General features: G+C 43.8%; 1 protein-coding gene across 2 annotated transcripts in view; it reads right to left on the minus strand.

The window, feature by feature from the left end:
- Positions 1 to 10,730: 10,730 nt before the first annotated feature.
- Positions 10,731 to 18,260, minus strand: part of aadac (arylacetamide deacetylase) — a 48,576-nt gene continuing 41,046 nt past the window's right edge. For both annotated transcript variants that reach the window (XM_033031827.1, XM_033031828.1), the window contains exons 3-5: positions 17,797 to 17,866; positions 15,141 to 15,312; positions 10,731 to 14,271 (exon numbers count right to left, since the gene is read on the minus strand). In XM_033031827.1, the coding sequence (XP_032887718.1) occupies positions 13,660 to 14,271; positions 15,141 to 15,312; positions 17,797 to 17,866 (854 nt within the window). In that variant the 3' untranslated portion in view covers positions 10,731 to 13,659. The remainder of the gene's footprint in view (positions 14,272 to 15,140; positions 15,313 to 17,796; positions 17,867 to 18,260) is intronic.

The following is an 18,260-nucleotide window of genomic DNA, read 5'->3' on the forward strand; positions in this document are numbered from 1 at the left end:
GCATTTGAGCATGATAACTTTTAGACCGTTACATCCTGAGTTAATGCCATTTTCTCATGTTCATAATAATTCATTTATTCAGGAACAAATTCATAGAGACCGCAGATGTTGAAAACTTGAAATAAATAAGCAGAAACTGCTCGAAACACTGAGTGGGTAAGGCAGCATTCATGGAAAGAGGAACACAATACTTGTTTCAGGCCAAGGGCACTTCCAGTTCTAACTTTTGAGAGCTTCCAACATTTTCTGTTTTTATTCATCTGTGTGGAATTTAAATTGTAGTTATAAATAAATCAATCGGGTGACAGGGTGGCGCAGCAGCAGAGTTGCCTCTTTACAGTGTCAGAGACCTTGGTTCGAACCTGAATACAGGTGCTATCTGGACGGAATTTGTACTTTCGCCCCATGACCACGTGGGTTTTCTTCGGGGTGCTCCGGATTCCTTCCACACTCAAAAGGCGTACAGAAATGTAATTTAATCTGCTTCGGTACAAATATTAAATTGTCTCTAGTGTGTGGCATAGCACTAGTCGACGTGAACTCGGTGGGACGAAGGGCCAAATCTCTGAAAACTCTCTAAAATCTAAAGTAGGCCTTGACATCTTGTGCAGCACAGTCATGGTGGGCCGAAGGGCCTATAACTGTGCTGTACTGTTCGAACTCTGTAGAATTCATGATATACCTTCGGTCCTGGAATGGAACACTGAGATCTTTTCCAATTACCTCCCTTGAGTAAGTTTTGTTTTGTTTAGGTTAGAGATACAGTGTGGAAACAGGCCCTTTGGCCCACGCACCAAGTCCACACCGACCAGCGATCCCCGCACACTAACACTATTCTACACACAGTAGGGAAAATGTACACTTATACCAAGCCAATTAACCTACAAACCTGTATGTCTTTGGAGTGTGGGAGGAAACCGAAGATCTCGGTGAAAATCCACACGGTCAGGGGGAGTACATACAAACTCCGTACAGACCGCACTTGTAGTCTGGATCAAACCCGGGTCTCCGGCGATGCAAGCGCTGTAAGGCAGCAACTCTACCACTGCACCACCGTACCGCCATTTTTTTTCTCAGCGGTCAAGGGGTCTTGAACTCTGTGCCTCTGAATCAGAATCATGAGTGGTATTTGCTGTTATAGAACTCTGCCCATTTAACATTGTCCCTCTGGGTTAGCCTGACAACCGCAAGTTGAGCTAACACCCCCATTCATCATGAGAACATGTGGAAAATATTCTTGAAGTACCAGTCCCATCCATTTTCCTTACACATCCATTCTCTCCTGAAATATATAACTTTATGTGAAGCATAGATAGGGTAAGCATTCAGAACCTCCCGGGTGGAAATGTCCAACACTAGAGGGCATAGCCATGAGGTGAGAGGCGGAAATGTGAATGGAGATGTGTGGAGCAAGTTTTTTCACAGAGTGGTGGAGGCCTGGAAAACGCTGCCAGGGATTGTGGTGTCTAGTTTAGTTTAGTTTAGTTTAGTTTAGAGATACAGGGTAGGAGCAGGACCTTTGGCCCATCAAGTCTGTGCCAACCAGCGATCCCCATTCACTAACACCATCCTACACACTTGGGACAATTTACAATTTTTACTGAACCCAATTAATCTCCAAACATGTATGTATATGTGGGAGGAAACCCGGGCACCTGGCGAAAACCCACATGGTCACAGGAAGAACATTCAAACTCTGTACAGACAGCACTCGTAGTCATGATGGAACCCGGGTCTCTGGCTCTATAAGGCAGCAACTCTACCACTGCGCCACTGTGCTGCCCTATATATTTTTTTAATGATCCTTCCATAGGTTCACCTACAGCAACCTTGTTATGACGTTTACCTCCTACAATTGCAGTTCCTGTAGTCAGGATCGAACCCGGGCCTCTGGCACTGTAAGACACTGGTGGAGTTAGATACGATAATGACATTTAAGAGGCTTTTAGATAGGCACATGAAAGTGCAAGGACTAGTGGTATATTGATCATGTACAGGCAGATGAGATCAGTTTAACTTGGCATCACATTTGGCACGAACATTGTGGGCCGAAGGGCCAGTTCCTGTGCTGTATGGTTCTATATTCTATGGCCTAACAGGGAGAATGTCAACATGCATTAAATGTTCAACCTCTTAGAATAGAATAGTTTCTTTATTGTCATTGTAACATGAACCATGTACAACGAAATTGTAAAATGTCAGCCAGTCAGTGCACCATTCAAACATTTCTAAAAGCTAATGGTACATACAAGGTAAAATATTTAAAAAAAGATAAACAACTAAAATAAATATCATGAAAATAGCACGCATAAACACCCAGCCCTACATCCTTCTGTCGATTTCACAGTCTCTTAGTATGTATCGCCCCTGCGTTCCTTGGCGGCTACATTTAGTGCCTTTATAGCAGTGGGGTAAAAACTGTTTTTAAGTCTGTTTGTCCTTGTCCTTGTAGATCTGTACCGTCTGCCTGACGGTAACAGTTCAAACAGGGAGTGTCCGGGGTGGGAAATGTCCTTTATAATACTCTGGGATTTTTTAATGCAGCGGGAACTGTGTAAGTCCTCCAAGGTAAGGAGAGGGCAGCCGACAATCCTCTGGGCGTTGTCAATGGCCCTCTGGAGCGCTTTCCTCTGAGCCGCTGTGCAGCTGGTGTACCATACGCATACACAGTATGTTAGGATGCTCTCAATGGAGCACCGATAAAAGGACAGCAGCAGTCTCTGAGTGATGTTATTCTTCCTGAGCACCCTCAGGAAGTGCAGTCTCTGCTGGACCTTTTTCAGCAGCGCAGAGGTGTTCACGCTCCACGTCAGGTCCTCCTCAATATGGATTCCCAGGAAGCGGAAATCCGCCACCCTCTCCACACAGTCCCCTCTGATAATTAATGGTACCATGTCCGTTTTATTCTTTCTGAAGTCTATTATTATTTCCTTTGTCTTTAAGGTGTTGAGGAGCAGGTTATTTTCTCCACACCACACTGTCAGCTGCTCCGCTTCATCCCGGTAGGCGTACTCGTCCCCCCCGGAGATGAGTCCCACCACCGTAGTGTCATCCGCAAATTTGACAATGGTGTTGCTGTGGTGGGCGGGGGTGCAGTCATGTGTGTAGATGGTGTAGAGCAGGGGGCTCAGCACGCAGCCCTGTGGAGAGCCGGTACTGAGGCTGAGGGCTGTGGATGTGTGATGGCCCACTCTGACTCTCTGGCTGCGACCCGACAGGAAGCTATTTATCCACATGCTTCAGGTTCCATTTGAGTAAGCAACACATGTCATTCTTTTATTAGCGATGTTCGAAGAATTTAAGATACAATGGAGACATCCAGATCAGGCAATGGTCTATCAGGAAACATCAGTGTGGTTGCTTTTACCAAGTACTGTATCTCACCATCAATGTGACCTGAAAGAGACATTGATTATTCAGCTCAATTATAAAGAGCAAAACACAAAGTGCTGGAGGAACTCAGCATCAATGCAAAATATATATTGACAAGTCAAACGTTGATCAAAAATGATGTTGAAAGTTAATACTACATTTGAAGTCAATGCTGTCATTCAAAGCTTACAACCCAATGGTATGAACACTGAATTTTAGGTAACCACATAATGCCTCCCTCTCGCTTCCCCCCTCCACCTACATTCCTTTCTCCAGCTTCGTAATTCACAACTCTTCAATCCTTGTGTCTCACACCTTATGTCTTTTCATCTCTGGCCTTTGTTCAACCATCTGGCTATCAAAAAACCCTGCTGCCACGCTTTTCCTGCCACTACTCTCTTACCCCCCCCCCCCCCCCCCCAAACAAAAAATCAGACTGAAGAAGGGTCCCAACCTGAAACATCACCTATCCATAAGATAGACATACAATGCTGGAGTAACTCAGCATCAGGCAGCATCTTTGGAGAAAAGGAATAGGTGGCGTTTCGGGTGGAGACGTCAGTGTAAACCAGCATCTGCAGTTCCTTCCTACACATCACCTATCCATGTTCTCTAGAGATGCTGCCTGATCTGATGAGTTAATCCAGCACTTTGTGTCTTATTTTGTAAACCAGCATGTGCAGTTCCTTGCATCTAGTCTTTCCAAGGAAAGCCTCCAATTCCACTGGTGACCAGTCTGAAGAAGGGTTCCGACCCAAAACGCTGACTGCCAACTTCTCTCCTCAGATGCTGCTTGACCAGCTGAGTTCCTCCAGAACTATATGTTTTGCTCAAAGCTCCATCATTGTTGTATATTGTATTGTATATCTTTATTGTTATTTTCCTGAGTACTCGCATACCCAGAGGAAACAAAAAAACGTTACTCAAACCAGTGTCCATTCAGTGTGCAGTAAAAAATAAATAAATAGAAATAAAAATACATATATCATGAACAAGTTTAACACTACTCTCAACTAAACATCAACAGGCGTTCCGATCGGCAGCGGCACGACAGTAAGCTTTGAATGACAGCATTGACTTCAAATGTAGTATTAACTTTCAACATCATTTTTGATCAACGTTTGACTTGTCAATATATATTTTGCATTGATGCTGAGTTCCTCCAGCACTTTGTGTTTTGCTCTTTATAATTGAGCTGAATAATCAATGTCTCTTTCAGGTCACATTGATGGTGAGATACAGTACTTGGTAAAAGCAACCACACTGATGTTTCCTGATAGACCATTGCCTGATCTGGATGTCTCCATTGTATCTTAAATTCTTCGAAAATCGCTAATAAAAGAATGACATGTGTTGCTTACTCAAATGGAACCTGAAGCATGTGGATAAATAGCTTCCTGTCGGGTCGCAGCCAGAGAGTCAGAGTGGGCCATCACACATCCACGGCCCTCAGCCTCAGTACCGGCTCTCCACAGGGCTGCGTGCTGAGCCCCCTGCTCTACACCATCTACACACATGACTGCACCCCCGCCCACCACAGCAACACCATTGTCAAATTTGCGGATGACACTACGGTGGTGGGACTCATCTCCGGGGAGGACGAGTACGCCTACCGGGATGAAGCAGAGCAGCTGACAGTGTGGTGTGGAGAAAATAACCTGCTCCTCAACACCTTAAAGACAAAGGAAATAATAATAGACTTCAGAAAGAATAAAACGGACATGGTACCATTAATTATCAGAGGGGACTGTGTGGAGAGGGTGGCGGATTTCCGCTTCCTGGGAATCCATATTGAGGAGGACCTGACGTGGAGCGTGAACACCTCTGCACTGCTGAAAAAGGTCCAGCAGAGACTGCACTTCCTGAGGGTGCTCAGGAAGAATAACATCACTCAGAGACTGCTGCTGTCCTTTTATCGGTGCTCCATCTGCAGTTCCTTGTACCTCCACTGAGTGCTTGACTCAATTCAGTACATTGTGAGTTAAAACATTTTGTGCAGCGTACTGTATTTTCAAACCACAGGTTCCACAAATAGCATGTGTGAAGATTTGACCCTGAATTTCCTTTTACTATTCAAAAATAATGGTATTGGTCTTTTTTAGTGGATTGGGCAACCCAAGAATGTTTGTATTTTTCTGCACTTGGAAAGTTAAGTTATTAAGCACGAGCTTCCATGATCCTTCAGACAGTGTTCCCATGTCTACATTTTAGAACATAGAACTATACAGCTCAAGAAGAGAAGCTTTAGCTCGCAATGTCCATGCCAAATATGATGGCAAGATAAACTAATCTCCTCTGTCTGCACATAATCCATAACACTCCATTCCCTGCATATCCATGGGCCTATCCAAAAGCCTCTTAAAAGCCACAATTTATCTGCCTCTACCACCACCCTTGGCACCCATCACTCTTTGAAAAAAGACATTCCCTGCGTAAATCCATTAAACTTTGCCTCTCTCACCTTAAAGCTATGGTCTCTGGTCTTTGATGTTTCCACCTTGCAAAAAAATTCTGGCTGTCTACTCTATCTAGCCTCTTATACTTCTACCGGGACTCCCCTCATCCTCTGATGTTTCAGTGAAAACAATCCAAGTTTGTCCAACCTATTCTTGTAACTAATGCCCTCTAATCCAGGCAACTATCTAGTGAACCTCTTCTTCACCCTATCCAAAGCCTCCATATCCTTCCTGCAAAGGGGACAACAAGAAGGTAAGTAATACACCAATACGGTCTTACCAAAGTCAGGCAATGCTGCAACATTGCTTCCTGTCTCTAAATATAAGAGTATACAGATATATACTTTGGCGGCACAGTTGCTGCCTTACAGCGCCTGAGACTCAGGTTCGATCCTGACTACGGCTGCTGCCTATGCGGAGTTTGAACATTCTTCCCCTGACTTGCATGGTTTTTCTCCAGGTGCTCCAGTTTCTTCCCGCACTCCAAAGACATAAAAGTCTGTTGGTTAATTGGCTTCAGTAAAATTGTACAAATTGTCCCTAGTGGGTGGGATAGTGTTAGTGTACGGGGATCGTTGGTCGGTGTGGACTCGGTGGGCCAAAGGGCCTGTTTTGCGCTGTATCTCTAAAGTCTAAAGTAAAGTTTTCTACTATAATACTTTTACAGGAATATTTTACCTACTCACAATGTTCACCTTGGCTGAAATTGGCTGGGACAGTTTATGAAATACTACTGAACTCTTGGATCCTCTGTCAGATCAAACAGCAGTGCTATGACAGGTGTACTGTTCGATTCACCTCTACCCCAATGCGGACATTGGACTTTTTGTCTATAGCACTGATGTGCTACAGTGCTGAGAACTATATCTTCCCCTCTGATGTATCTATTTTATTTGAGTTTGACTTGATTGTATTTATGTATGGCTGTCTGATCTGTTTGGTGAGCCAAGCACAACAAAGCTTTTCACTGTACCTCAGTACACTTGGCAATAATAAACCTGAACCTACTGTAAATCTAACCTTGCACACGCACAACTTCACATGCCAATCGCCATCACTCTGAAAAAAAGACACAAATTGCTAGAGTAACTCTATGGGTCAGGCAGCATCTCTGGAGAGAATAGAAGGGTCCCAACCAGAAACGCCACCTATCCATATTCACTATAGATACTGCCTGACGCACTGTGTTACTCCAGCACTTAGTGTCCTTTTTTTGTGAGCCAGAACCTGCAGTTCCTTGTTTCTACAATCAATTTAAAGAAGGGTCCTAACCAGAAACATTGCATGCCCATTTCCCTCCATAGATATTGCCTGACCCGTTGCGTTACTCTAGCTCTTTGTGTTTTACTCACTTGCCGACTGATATTTCCAAGGAAACCTACATATAAGAGAAGGAATAGGTGAAGTTTTGGGTCGAGACCCTTCTTCAGACCTAAATCTGAATCAGGGTCTCGACCCGAAACGCCACCCATTCCTTCTCACCAGAGATGCTGCCTGTCTCACTGAGTTACTCCAGCATTTTGTGTCTATCTTCAGTGTAAACCGGCATCTGCAGTTTCTTCCTACATAACCTTCTTTTAAATCCTACAAACCTTTCAACTTCTGCCTCAAAGGGTCGTGGTGGCACATTTCTTCAGGGCCTTGCAAAAATCCAGGATGAACAATTAACCACATTATTTACAGGATTGTGGAGTGAATGATCAACCAACAGTGTGGATAAGAAGGTCTTCTTTGACTGACTTCAACCAATAAGTTTCCATGATTCCATGTCATCTATGCTTTAACATTTTTCCAAGCATGAATTTAAAGCTGATATCAACCAACAGTGCGGATAAGAAGGTCTATTTATGCATGTCCCACCTTCAAACTGCAGCTGAATTTGTCAGTGTAAGTATCATGTATTGCCACTGCTATATAACATGTTTAGCACCAACTAGGGTTAAATTTCTAGGCTTAATGATTTCCTCATTTTACAATAACTATTTTTGCAATGTCAGCCCTTCCCGCACATCTAACATAGTCATAGTTTACCACAATGCCGCCTCAATTAAAAGGTGTGACTGGACAAACGGATTGTTTTCTCTGGAGCATCGGAGGCTGAGGGATGACCTGATAGAAGTCCTTAAAATCACGAGGGGCATAGAAAGGATAGACAATCAGAACCTTTCACCCCAGAGTAGAAATGTCAAAGACTAGATGGTATAGCTTAAAGGTGAAAGGGGAAATGTTTAAAGGAGATGAACGGCATGGTGGCACAGCAGTAGAATTGCTGCCTTACACGATTGCAATGCCGGAGACCCGGGTTCGATCTCGACTAGGATGCTGTCTGTACAGAGTTTGTACGTTCTCCCTGTGACCACTTGTGTTTTCTCCAAGATCTTCGGTTTCCTCCCACACACCAAAGATGTACAGGTTTGTAGGTTAATTGGCTTGGAATAGTTGTAAATTGGCCCTAGTGTGTGTAGGACGGTGTTAATGCGGGGATCACTGGTCGGCGCGGACTCGGTGGGTCAAAGGGCTTGTTTCTGCGCTGTATCTCTAAACTAAACTCAACTAAAAGTAAAAATGAGCGGGACAAGTTTTTTTTACACCATTTTTAGTTTAGTTTAGTTTATTGTCATATATACTGAGGTACAGGGAAAAGCTCTTTTTTTTTCATGCTACTGTTAATATTGGACAAATTAAAGACACCATAAAATGGAGGATCTCTGCACTTGTCAGAATTGCTTAACCCTTGTCAGCTGAACTTTACTGGCTTTGAATGGCGCCAGCCAGTCTAGGCTCAAAATGGTATGCAGGATGGTGAAGGGTCCAGGTGTTCTCCTTGTTTCTCCTAAATTGATAAAATGTATAGCAGTTTTGCAAACAAACCCTAACTGCATCATTTTGATTGGATCGCTGCAAAAGCATTGTTAATAGTGTAAATAATGTTGCAAGACAGTCATCCTGTTAATCGATGATTGGTCGAACTGTTGAGCCTTGGAGAAACTGTTTGAATCTCAGGGCACATGTTTCAATGTTTATTCTTGTTTGCTTCCTTCTATAACTTTCTTTCAAATCCATTGTATTCGTCACTGGATTATTGGGTTAGGGAAATTTCTATCATATACTGTGTTAATCGATATCTGTTATTGGACTGTAAAGAGACCACCCCCATGTGGTTCGGCCCCTCAAGGTTCGGGGACATATAAAAGGCCATTCCCACAAGGTCCTGTGTTGATCTTCTGGGAGAACGCTTGGGACTGCGTGACCTTCTGGAGTGTCCCTGCTTGAACGAGGCTAGGAGGGCTTGGCCAGGCAGATACGAGGATCGAACCTGCGGTTGTCAGGCATAGTAGTGGGAATTGTAATTGTGTTTTGTCAAAATAAAGTTTAGATGCGCAAGTGTTTGACTCAGTATTTTATTGACTGGAACTAGACTGGGGGGAAACTTAGGATGAGCTATTTACATTACCAGTCAGCGAAAAGACTATTATACATGATTACAATCAACCTGCCACAGTGTACAATAATGGAATGATGTTTAATGCAAGATAAGTCTAGTAACATCCAATTAAAGATAGTCCAAGGGGCTCCAATGAGGTAGGTGGTAGGTCAGTAGCTCTCTAGTTGGTGAGAGGTGCCTGGAACATGTTGTTAGGGTGATGGTGGTGTAGATATGGTGGGGACATTTAATAAACTTTCAGATAGGCACATGGATATGTAGGGAAGGTAAGGATATGGATCATGTGCAGGCAGAGGAGATTTGTTTAACTTGGCATCATGTTGAGTATGGACATTGTGGGCAGAAGGGCCTGTTCCTGTGCTGTACTGTTCTATGTTATATGCATGTTCTATGATGAAGGGGGTGTGAGGACATCAAAGAAATCATACAATTACAGGCTCCTGACTCGAAACGTCATCTATCCATGTTCTCCACTCCAGAGATGCTGCCTAACCCGCTGGGTTACTCCAGCACTTTGTGCCCTTTTGTATATGGCATTGTTGGAATAATGAGAGATATAACACGGACAGGTCAGGGTTTGACTGACATGGAGAAAGGTCACAGAGTTATATAATGTAGAAACAAGCAATTCAACCCAATTTGCCCATGCTGACCAAAGTGTCTCATCTACACTAGTCCCACCTGCCTATGTCTGGCCCACATCCCTCTAAACCTTTCCTATCCACATACCTGTCCAAATGTTTCTTAACAATTGCGATATTACCTTCCTCAACCACCTCCTCTGGCAGCTTGTTCCACAAACCCACCACCCTTTGTGTAAAAAAGTTACATCTCAGGTTCCTATGGAATCTTTCCACCCCCCTCACCTTAAATTTATGTCCTCTGGCTCTTGATTCCCCTACTCTGGGCAAGAGATTCTGTGCGATCTATTCCCCTCATGATTTTGTACACTGACTTTGGTAAACCAGCATCTGGAGTTCCTTGTTTCTACATACAACCATGCAGCCTGGTTAAGAGCAATAGACATCTCCTCCTCATAACTCATATAGACCGCACCAGCTTCTCTGGCAGCTGTTCATTCAGTGGCTCAATTTCAATCACCAACATGAAACAATTTCCTTTCTGTTCAAGACCCCATTCTCTAGTTCAAATGCTGCTTTTTGCTACACTTGTGAACTTTTTCCAGATTTATTTACTTTGATTAATGTAATTTGCTCAGCTACATTTTTGAGATCAACCACATGGACAGGTACATGGATAGGAAAGGTTTAGAGGGATATGGGCCAAATGCAGACAGGTGGGACTAGTGTAGATGGGGCATCTGGGATGAGTTGGTCCAAAGGGCCTGTTTCTGTGCTGTATGGCTCTATAACTCTACATACTTCAATGGCTTAGAAGTCTAGCTGCTGGCCTTGTAATCCAAACGGTTTGCTCTTAGGATAACAAACACAGAGACATTTGAGTTGAAGATGGAGCTTTTTAATCAACACTTTAATCATTGCATTACAAATAGAGCAAATAATCACATCACATCTATACACACAGCACATCAATAGAGAAGTACATGGGGTGGGGGTACAAAGAGCTAGGAAATACAGGCGTATGACTGGTTTGGGGATCAGGCTTCTTAGCTTTGGACATAAGCATGTATTAATTTTCAATCCTGGCTCAGGCATTTTGCTGAAGCTAGACACAAAAAGCTGCAGTAACTCAGTGCAACAGGCAGCATCTCTGGAGAGAAGGAATGGGTGACGTTTCGGGTTGAGACCCTTCTTCAGTCTGGGGAAAGGGAAACGAGAGCTATAGACGATGATGTGGAGAGAACAAATGAATGAAAGATATGCAAAAAAGTAACTTAATGATAAAGGAAACAGGGCATTGTTAGCTGTTTGTAGGGTAAAAATGAGAAGCTGGTGTGACTTAGGTGGGGGAGGGATAGAGAGAGAGGTTACTTGAAGTTAGAGAAATCAATTATCATACCGCTGGACTGTAAGCTACCCAATATGAGATGCCGTTTCTCCAATTTGCTTTTAGACTCACTCTGACAATGGAGGAGACCGAGGACAGAAATGTCAGCGTGGGAATGGGAAGGAGAATTAAAGTGTTCAGCAACTGGGAGATCAGGTAAGTCCAGGTGGACTGTAGCCAGACCTGTTCAAAATCTTGACACCTTCAATTATAGAAGTTACAGGTCAAGAAGGATATGTTGGCTTTGTTCTACCGGATAGTGAAAAGCCTGGATAGAGTGGATGTGGCGAGGATGTTTCCACGGAAGAGTCTAGGACCAGAGGACACAGCCTCAGAATAAAATGGAATTCATTGCCACAGATGACTGTGGAGGTTGTCAATGGATATTTTTAAGATTCTTGATTAGTAAGGGTGTCAGGAGTTATGGGGAGAAGGCAGGAGAATGGGCTTGAGAGGGAAAGGCAAATCAGCCATGATTGAACGGCAGAGCAGACTTGATGGGCCGAATGGCCTAATTCTGTTCCCAGAACATATGAACTTATAAACTTATGAACGTTGGAGTGGACACTGCAGACATTAAGCCAGGAATGATTGTAAGGCTGAAAGATTGTATGACACAGGTTCTCATTTTCTTGGGGATAGAAAGTTATGAAATTGTCTGTAGTTTAAGATAATCACAAATGCAACTAGGGTAAAACACAAAGCGCTGGAGTAACTCAGAGGGTCAGACAGCATCTGGAAGGAATGGATAGGCAACGATTTGGGTCGGGATCCATCTTTAGTTGCTGCAAGTTGGCTAGATGGAGAGGTTGTAACAAGGAACAAGGAACAAGGATGATGGTTTACCAAAGAAAGACACAAAATGCTAGAGTAACTCAGCGGGTCAGGCAGCATCTCTGGAGAATGTGGACAGGTGATGTTTCAGGTCGTGACCCTTCTTCAGTCCATTCAGATCCTGAACTGAAACATCACTAATCCATGCTCTCAAAATCTGCCTGATCCACTGAGTTACTCCAGCAAGTTGTGTCTTTCTCTTGATGGAAAGCAGCTATTTTGTCTGGGGGGGATAAGGAGATGGGACCATTTAAAGTTTTTGTCAGGATATCAAGAGAAAACACTTCTTGAGGCTGAGGAAATTCTCTTCCAGTTAACGAGGTATCAATGAAAACTTCGAAACCTGGAGTAAAATGGAAAATATTGAAAATACTCAGGAGGTCAGGCAGCATCCATGTAGAAAATATGTGAATTAATGGTTCTGGTAAATGACCTTTGATCGAGGTACCAATCTGAAATGATGACTCTGCTGCCCTCTTTCCACAGATGCTGCCTGACTTGCTGAGCATTTCCAACATTCTGTTTTACCTCAGACTTCCAGTATCTGCCGAATTTTACTTTTTACAATATCAAGACTGAGTTTGACAAATGTTTGTTGGGCAAATAAAGAATTAAGGGACAATCAACCAAGGCGGGTAACTGAGTTGACAAAGATGAGGAGTTGAGGGCTATGGGGAACTGGCATAGAGGAGGAATCAAGGCCAACATCGAGTGGCACAGTGGCTCAGCAGGTAGAGCTGCTGTCCCACAGCACCAGAGACCCAGGTTTGATCCTGACCTGGGTTGCTGTCTGTGCGGAGCTTGCACACTCTCCCTGTGACCGCGTGGGTTTGGTGCGAACTAGTGCGAGTGGTCTCGGTGGGCTGAAGAGCCTATTTCCACACTGTATCTCTAAACTAATCAACCATGATCACATTGAATGGCAACAGGCTTGAGGTGCCTTGAGCTAACTATTGCTTCATGTTCATATGCTCCCATTGAATGAAGGAACAGGCTTGAGGGGCAGAATGGCCTCTGCCCATTCATAAGATTTTGGAGAAGCCAAAAACCCCGGTGTGAATGTCTAAGCCATGTGCGGTCAAACTCCCCCACTGTTCTGTACCCTGTAAATTTCCTTTAAAGCTGTCACTTCAAGTGATTATAATCCCTGACCAAAAGCACTACAGTACGACTAGAGGTTAAATACAAAGATAATCATGGAGGTGGATCATTAGGAAATAAAATCACTTGCTGATTGCTTACCCTCAGAATAAAAGGACGTGCCTTCAGAAAGGAGAGGAGGAATTTCTTTAGTCAGAAGATGGTGAACCAGTGGAATTCGTTGCCTCAGATGGCCGTGGAGCCCAGGTCATTGGGTATTTTTAATTGACAGGTTCTTGATTAGTACGAGTGTCATGGGTTATGGGGAGAAGACAGGAAAATGAGGTTGAGAGGGAAAGATAGACTGACCATGATTGAATGACAGAGTAGACTTGTTGGGCCGAATGGCCTAAATCTGCTCCTATGAACGTATGAACACATGAACTATAATCCACAGGTGTGGTACGTAGTGGAAGGCCGGTGAGAAATATTTTGTGAACCAATTTACAAATTCTCCTGCAACCAGTCTATATAACGGCCCATGAGCTTCTGACCGATGGCAAAGTTGGTTGGCCAGGTGATGAACATGAGCACGCCGTGGAAGCAATCCTCAAAGTGCTCAAGGGTGACGTGGACCCCGGCTCCCCGCAGTCTCGTGGCGTACATGACCCCATCGTCCCTCAGCACGTCGAACTCGCACGTCATGATGAAGGCCCGAGGCAGGGCCCTCAGCTTCTCGTCTGGAGCCAGCAGCGGGGCCGCCCTTGGGTCGAAGATCCCGGGAACGATGGTGGAAGAGGTGCCCTCGTTCCCCTGGCCGGGCGGGGAATACTTATACTGCTTCCTGAATTTCTCGGGCAGAAGAATGCTCCAGTTTACCAGGCTGTTCAAATCTCTGTCTTCACGGCCGGTGTGGGTATTGTCCTTCATGTCCTTCAGGAGCAACTTGTCCCGGCTAAAATACTCACTCCAAAACCTGACCATGAGGGTCTTGGGCAGGATGGGCATGTTTCCGTTTTGCTGGTAGGAGGGAGTGTTGAAGTCAATTGTCTGCAATGCAGGGTACACCAACACTTGGATCTTGATTGCAACTTCAACTTTAGGGTCTTCCTGGATCTGCAAAACATCCCCTTTGTTATTTAGTGCACAACATACAGTAACTAAAGATGTGAGCTGTACATTTTCATACCTCTAGTTACCCTCTCCCCTGACTCGCAGTCTGAAGAAGAGTCTCGACCCAAAACATCACCTATTCCTTTCCTCCAGAGATGCTGCCTGACCCGCTGAGTTACTCCAGAATTCTCTGTCTATCTTCGGTGTAAACTAGCATCTGCAGTTCCTTCCTACACTAAAGATGTGTTTAGTTGATTTTAGAGATACAGCGTGGAAACAGGTCCTTCGACCTAGTGAGTACCTGCCAACCAACGATCACTTGTACATTAGTTCTATCCTACACACGAGGGACAATTTACAGAAACCAATGAACCTTCAAACCCACATGTTTAGTTTAGTTTAGTTTAGTTTACTTTTAATTTAGTTTAGTTTAGTTTAGATAGACACAAAATGCTGAAGTAACTCAGCGGGTCAGGCACCATCTCTGGAGAAAAGGAATAGGTTGACGTTTCGGGTCGAGATCCTTTTTCAGACTTTAGTTTAGTTTAGTTTTGTTCAGAGATGCAGCATGGGTACAGGCCCTTCGGCCCACCGAGTCCATGCTCACCTGCAATTACCCATACTACTAGTTCTATCCTACACACTAGGAACATTTTACAGGTCAGTTAACCTACAAATCTGTGGGGTTTTCGAGTGTGGGAGGAAACTGGAGCACCCGGAGAAAAACCCACAGGGTCACAGAGGGAACGTATGAACTCCGTACAGATAGTATATGTAGTCATGATTGAACCTGGGTCTCTGGTGCTGTAAGGAAGCAGTTCTACCGCTGCGCCACTACACTGCTTATAACTTTGATGGTCTTCCATAACTACCTGTTGAGACACCGCTGCTGCGAGGTTGCCTCCGGCGCTGTCCCCAGCTACAGCAACCCTGCCGGAATCCACCATGTATTGGGCCAAGATCTCCCGCTGGAGAAAGTACTTCACCACGGCATAGACATCATTAAACTGATCGGGAAAATGGTGCTGCGGTGCTAACCGATATCTGGAAGATAAAACAGGCATCAAATTTAACAAATGATCATCAAACTCTATAGTGTTGGCCATAAATAGAATTTACTAGCTCACTAGCAAGAGTTATTTTGTGTAAAAAAATACCGCGTCAGGTTCCTAGTAAATGGATAGAAAAGGTTTTGAGGGATATTGGCCAAACGTGGGCAAATGGGACGAGCTGAGGTGGGATATCTTGGTCGGCATGGATGTTGGGCTGAAGAGCCTGTTTCAATGCTGTATCACTCTACGACTCTGCCTGTCAACGTGTCTTTTAAATGTTGTTATAGCTCCGCCTCATTCCAGGAGCCACTGTTTCAAATTCCAGAAGTTTAGTTTATTTAGTTTAGTTTAGTTTAAAGATATGGTGTGGAAACTGGCCCTTCGGCCCACAGAGTCTGTGCTGACCAGCGATCCCTGTATACTAGCACCATCCTACACACTAGAGATAATTTACACTTTTTTTTTAACCTAGTTAAAGTGGTCATGTACTCCAGAACATCATGACTTTATGTTTCTTCATTTTCAAGTTGAGTTTATCCAAAACGAAAATATTCATGAAATCTATTTTATGCTTAGCATCAAAAGCACGCCTGGCTTTTCCACAGTGATTTTAGTTTAGTTTAGTTCCAAGATATAGAGTGAAAACAGCGTCTTCGACCCACCAAGCTGGCTCCGTCCATCAATCATCTTTGAACTAATTATCTCCTGCACACTATGGACAATTTACAGATGGCAATAAACCCACAAACTTCCACGAATTTAGGATGTGGGAGGAAACCGGAGCACATGGAGGAAACCCATGCGGTCACAGGGAGAACGTATAAACTCTGTACAGACAGCGCCCCTTGTCAGGATCAAACACGGGGCTCTGACGCTGTGAGGCAGCAACTCTACTGCTGCACCACTGTGCAGCTCTGCATTATATTTTCCAAACATTTAGATAAAATTGTTAGAGTTGCCATATCTTTTCACAGTAATAGTTCTCATTCAAAAGACTTTGTTCACTAACCACGGAATGCATGGCAAAAAATTTGTCCCTCAACAAAAAAATTCTTAAACTGGAAGGCTTAAATCAGTAGAAGAGACCTATCTGTACATTAAAGAAATCCCATCTGTTTTCGCCTAGCTGCGCCACTGTGCCACCCTTGCGCTGTTGTGCCACCCTAAACCACACTAATGATGTTTAACTCCCAAGAGAATCTTTTGGACTGATGTTAACAATAGAACCAACTAATGGAACTGCAATGAGCAGTCAACACTAAATCTCTGCCCCCACTATCTGCTGGTATCCATAACAAAATTCTACCTTGGGATTATCCCATTAACTACAGTGTTACAGCTGGTAGAGCCGCCGCCTCACAGTGCCAGAGACATGGGTTCAAATCTGACCTTGGGTGCTGTCTGTGTGTGGAGTTTGCATGATCTCCCTGTGACCACGTGGGTTTTTTTCTGGTGCTCCAATTTCCTTTGAGACCCTAAAGACTTGTGAGTTTGCGGTTAACTGGCCTCTGTGAAATGACCCGTGGCATGTAGGGAATGGATGGGAAAATGGTCTAACATTGAACTAGTGTGAATGAGTGATCGATGGTTGGTGTGGACAAAGTGGGTCGAGGGGCTGTTTCTATACTGTATCACTAAACTAAACTAAACTCGATCCAGTCCGTCATAAAAATCTATGAATGTACAATAATAAAAACTCCCGGAATAAATATAATTATCAAGATTATTTTCTTATCAAAAAAAGACCCTTAAAATTGGTCTTGACTGAGCTGAGAATTCTTGAGCATAAGTTGGAGGTTTTCTGTATCCAAATAAGCTAGATTTATGTATGATAAGTGTTTGACAGTTGGGCCGTTACTCGCTGGTGTTTAGAAGGGTGAGCGAGGACCTCATTGAAACATACCCAATAGTGAAAGGCCTGGATAAAGTGGATGAGGAGAGGATGTTTCCACTAGTGGGAGAGTCTAGGACCAGCCTCAGAATAATGGGACATACTCTTTAGACAGGAGATGAGGGGGAATTTATATAGCCAGAGGGTGCTGAATCATTGCCAGAGACGGCTGTGAAGGCCGTCATTGGGTATTTTTAAAGCGGAGATTCTTGATTAGTAAAGGTGTCAAATGTTACGGAGAAAAGGTGGGAGAATGAGGTTGAGAGGGAAAGGTGCAGTAGACTCGATGATTGATTGAATGGCACAGTGGACATGATGGGTTGAATGATATGAACATATGTTCTTATAAGGTCATAAGGAATTGGAGTAGAATTAGGCGATTCGGCCCATCAAATCTACCCCACCATGCAATCACGGCAGATCTATCTCTCCCTCCTAATCCTATTCTCCCCATAACCTCTGACACCTCTACTAATCTTATGTTCCTGTTCCTACGACTTATGATTCTATTCTGCTCGTATAATTATGAACATGAACATATGATCCTAGTCAACAGTGTGTGAAAAAAGCAGTAAAATTCCTTACTCCACAGAAACAATAACTGCATTCAGTTCTGTTGCAGTCTTTCTTGACAGGGCATCGTAGGGTTGCATTTCTGGAAGTGAAATGAGAGGTTATCAGCAGGAAGGAAAGCTTAAAAACGTCAATATAAATGGCAAAATACATTCACGCCACAGGACTGGTATAGAATCAGCATCTCCAATGCCTATCTCATTGCCAAGTTCCCCACCATCAAACATCTATGTTTTGATTTTTGGCACATTGGGCTTCATCAGTCAGACTATTGAATATCGAAATTGGGAGGTTGTGTTGAAGTTGTACAAAACATTGGTGAGGCCACATTTAGTGTATTGTGTTCAGTTTTGGTCACCTTGTTATAGGAAAGAGGTTGTTAAGCAGGAAAGGGTGCAGAGAAGATTTAAAATAATGCTGCCAGGACTTGAGGGGTTGAGCTACAGGGAGAGGTTGCTGCAGGCTAGGATTTTATT

Source organism: Amblyraja radiata, chromosome 13 (assembly GCF_010909765.2).
Source record: "Amblyraja radiata isolate CabotCenter1 chromosome 13, sAmbRad1.1.pri, whole genome shotgun sequence".
Lineage (NCBI taxonomy): Eukaryota > Metazoa > Chordata > Chondrichthyes > Rajiformes > Rajidae > Amblyraja > Amblyraja radiata.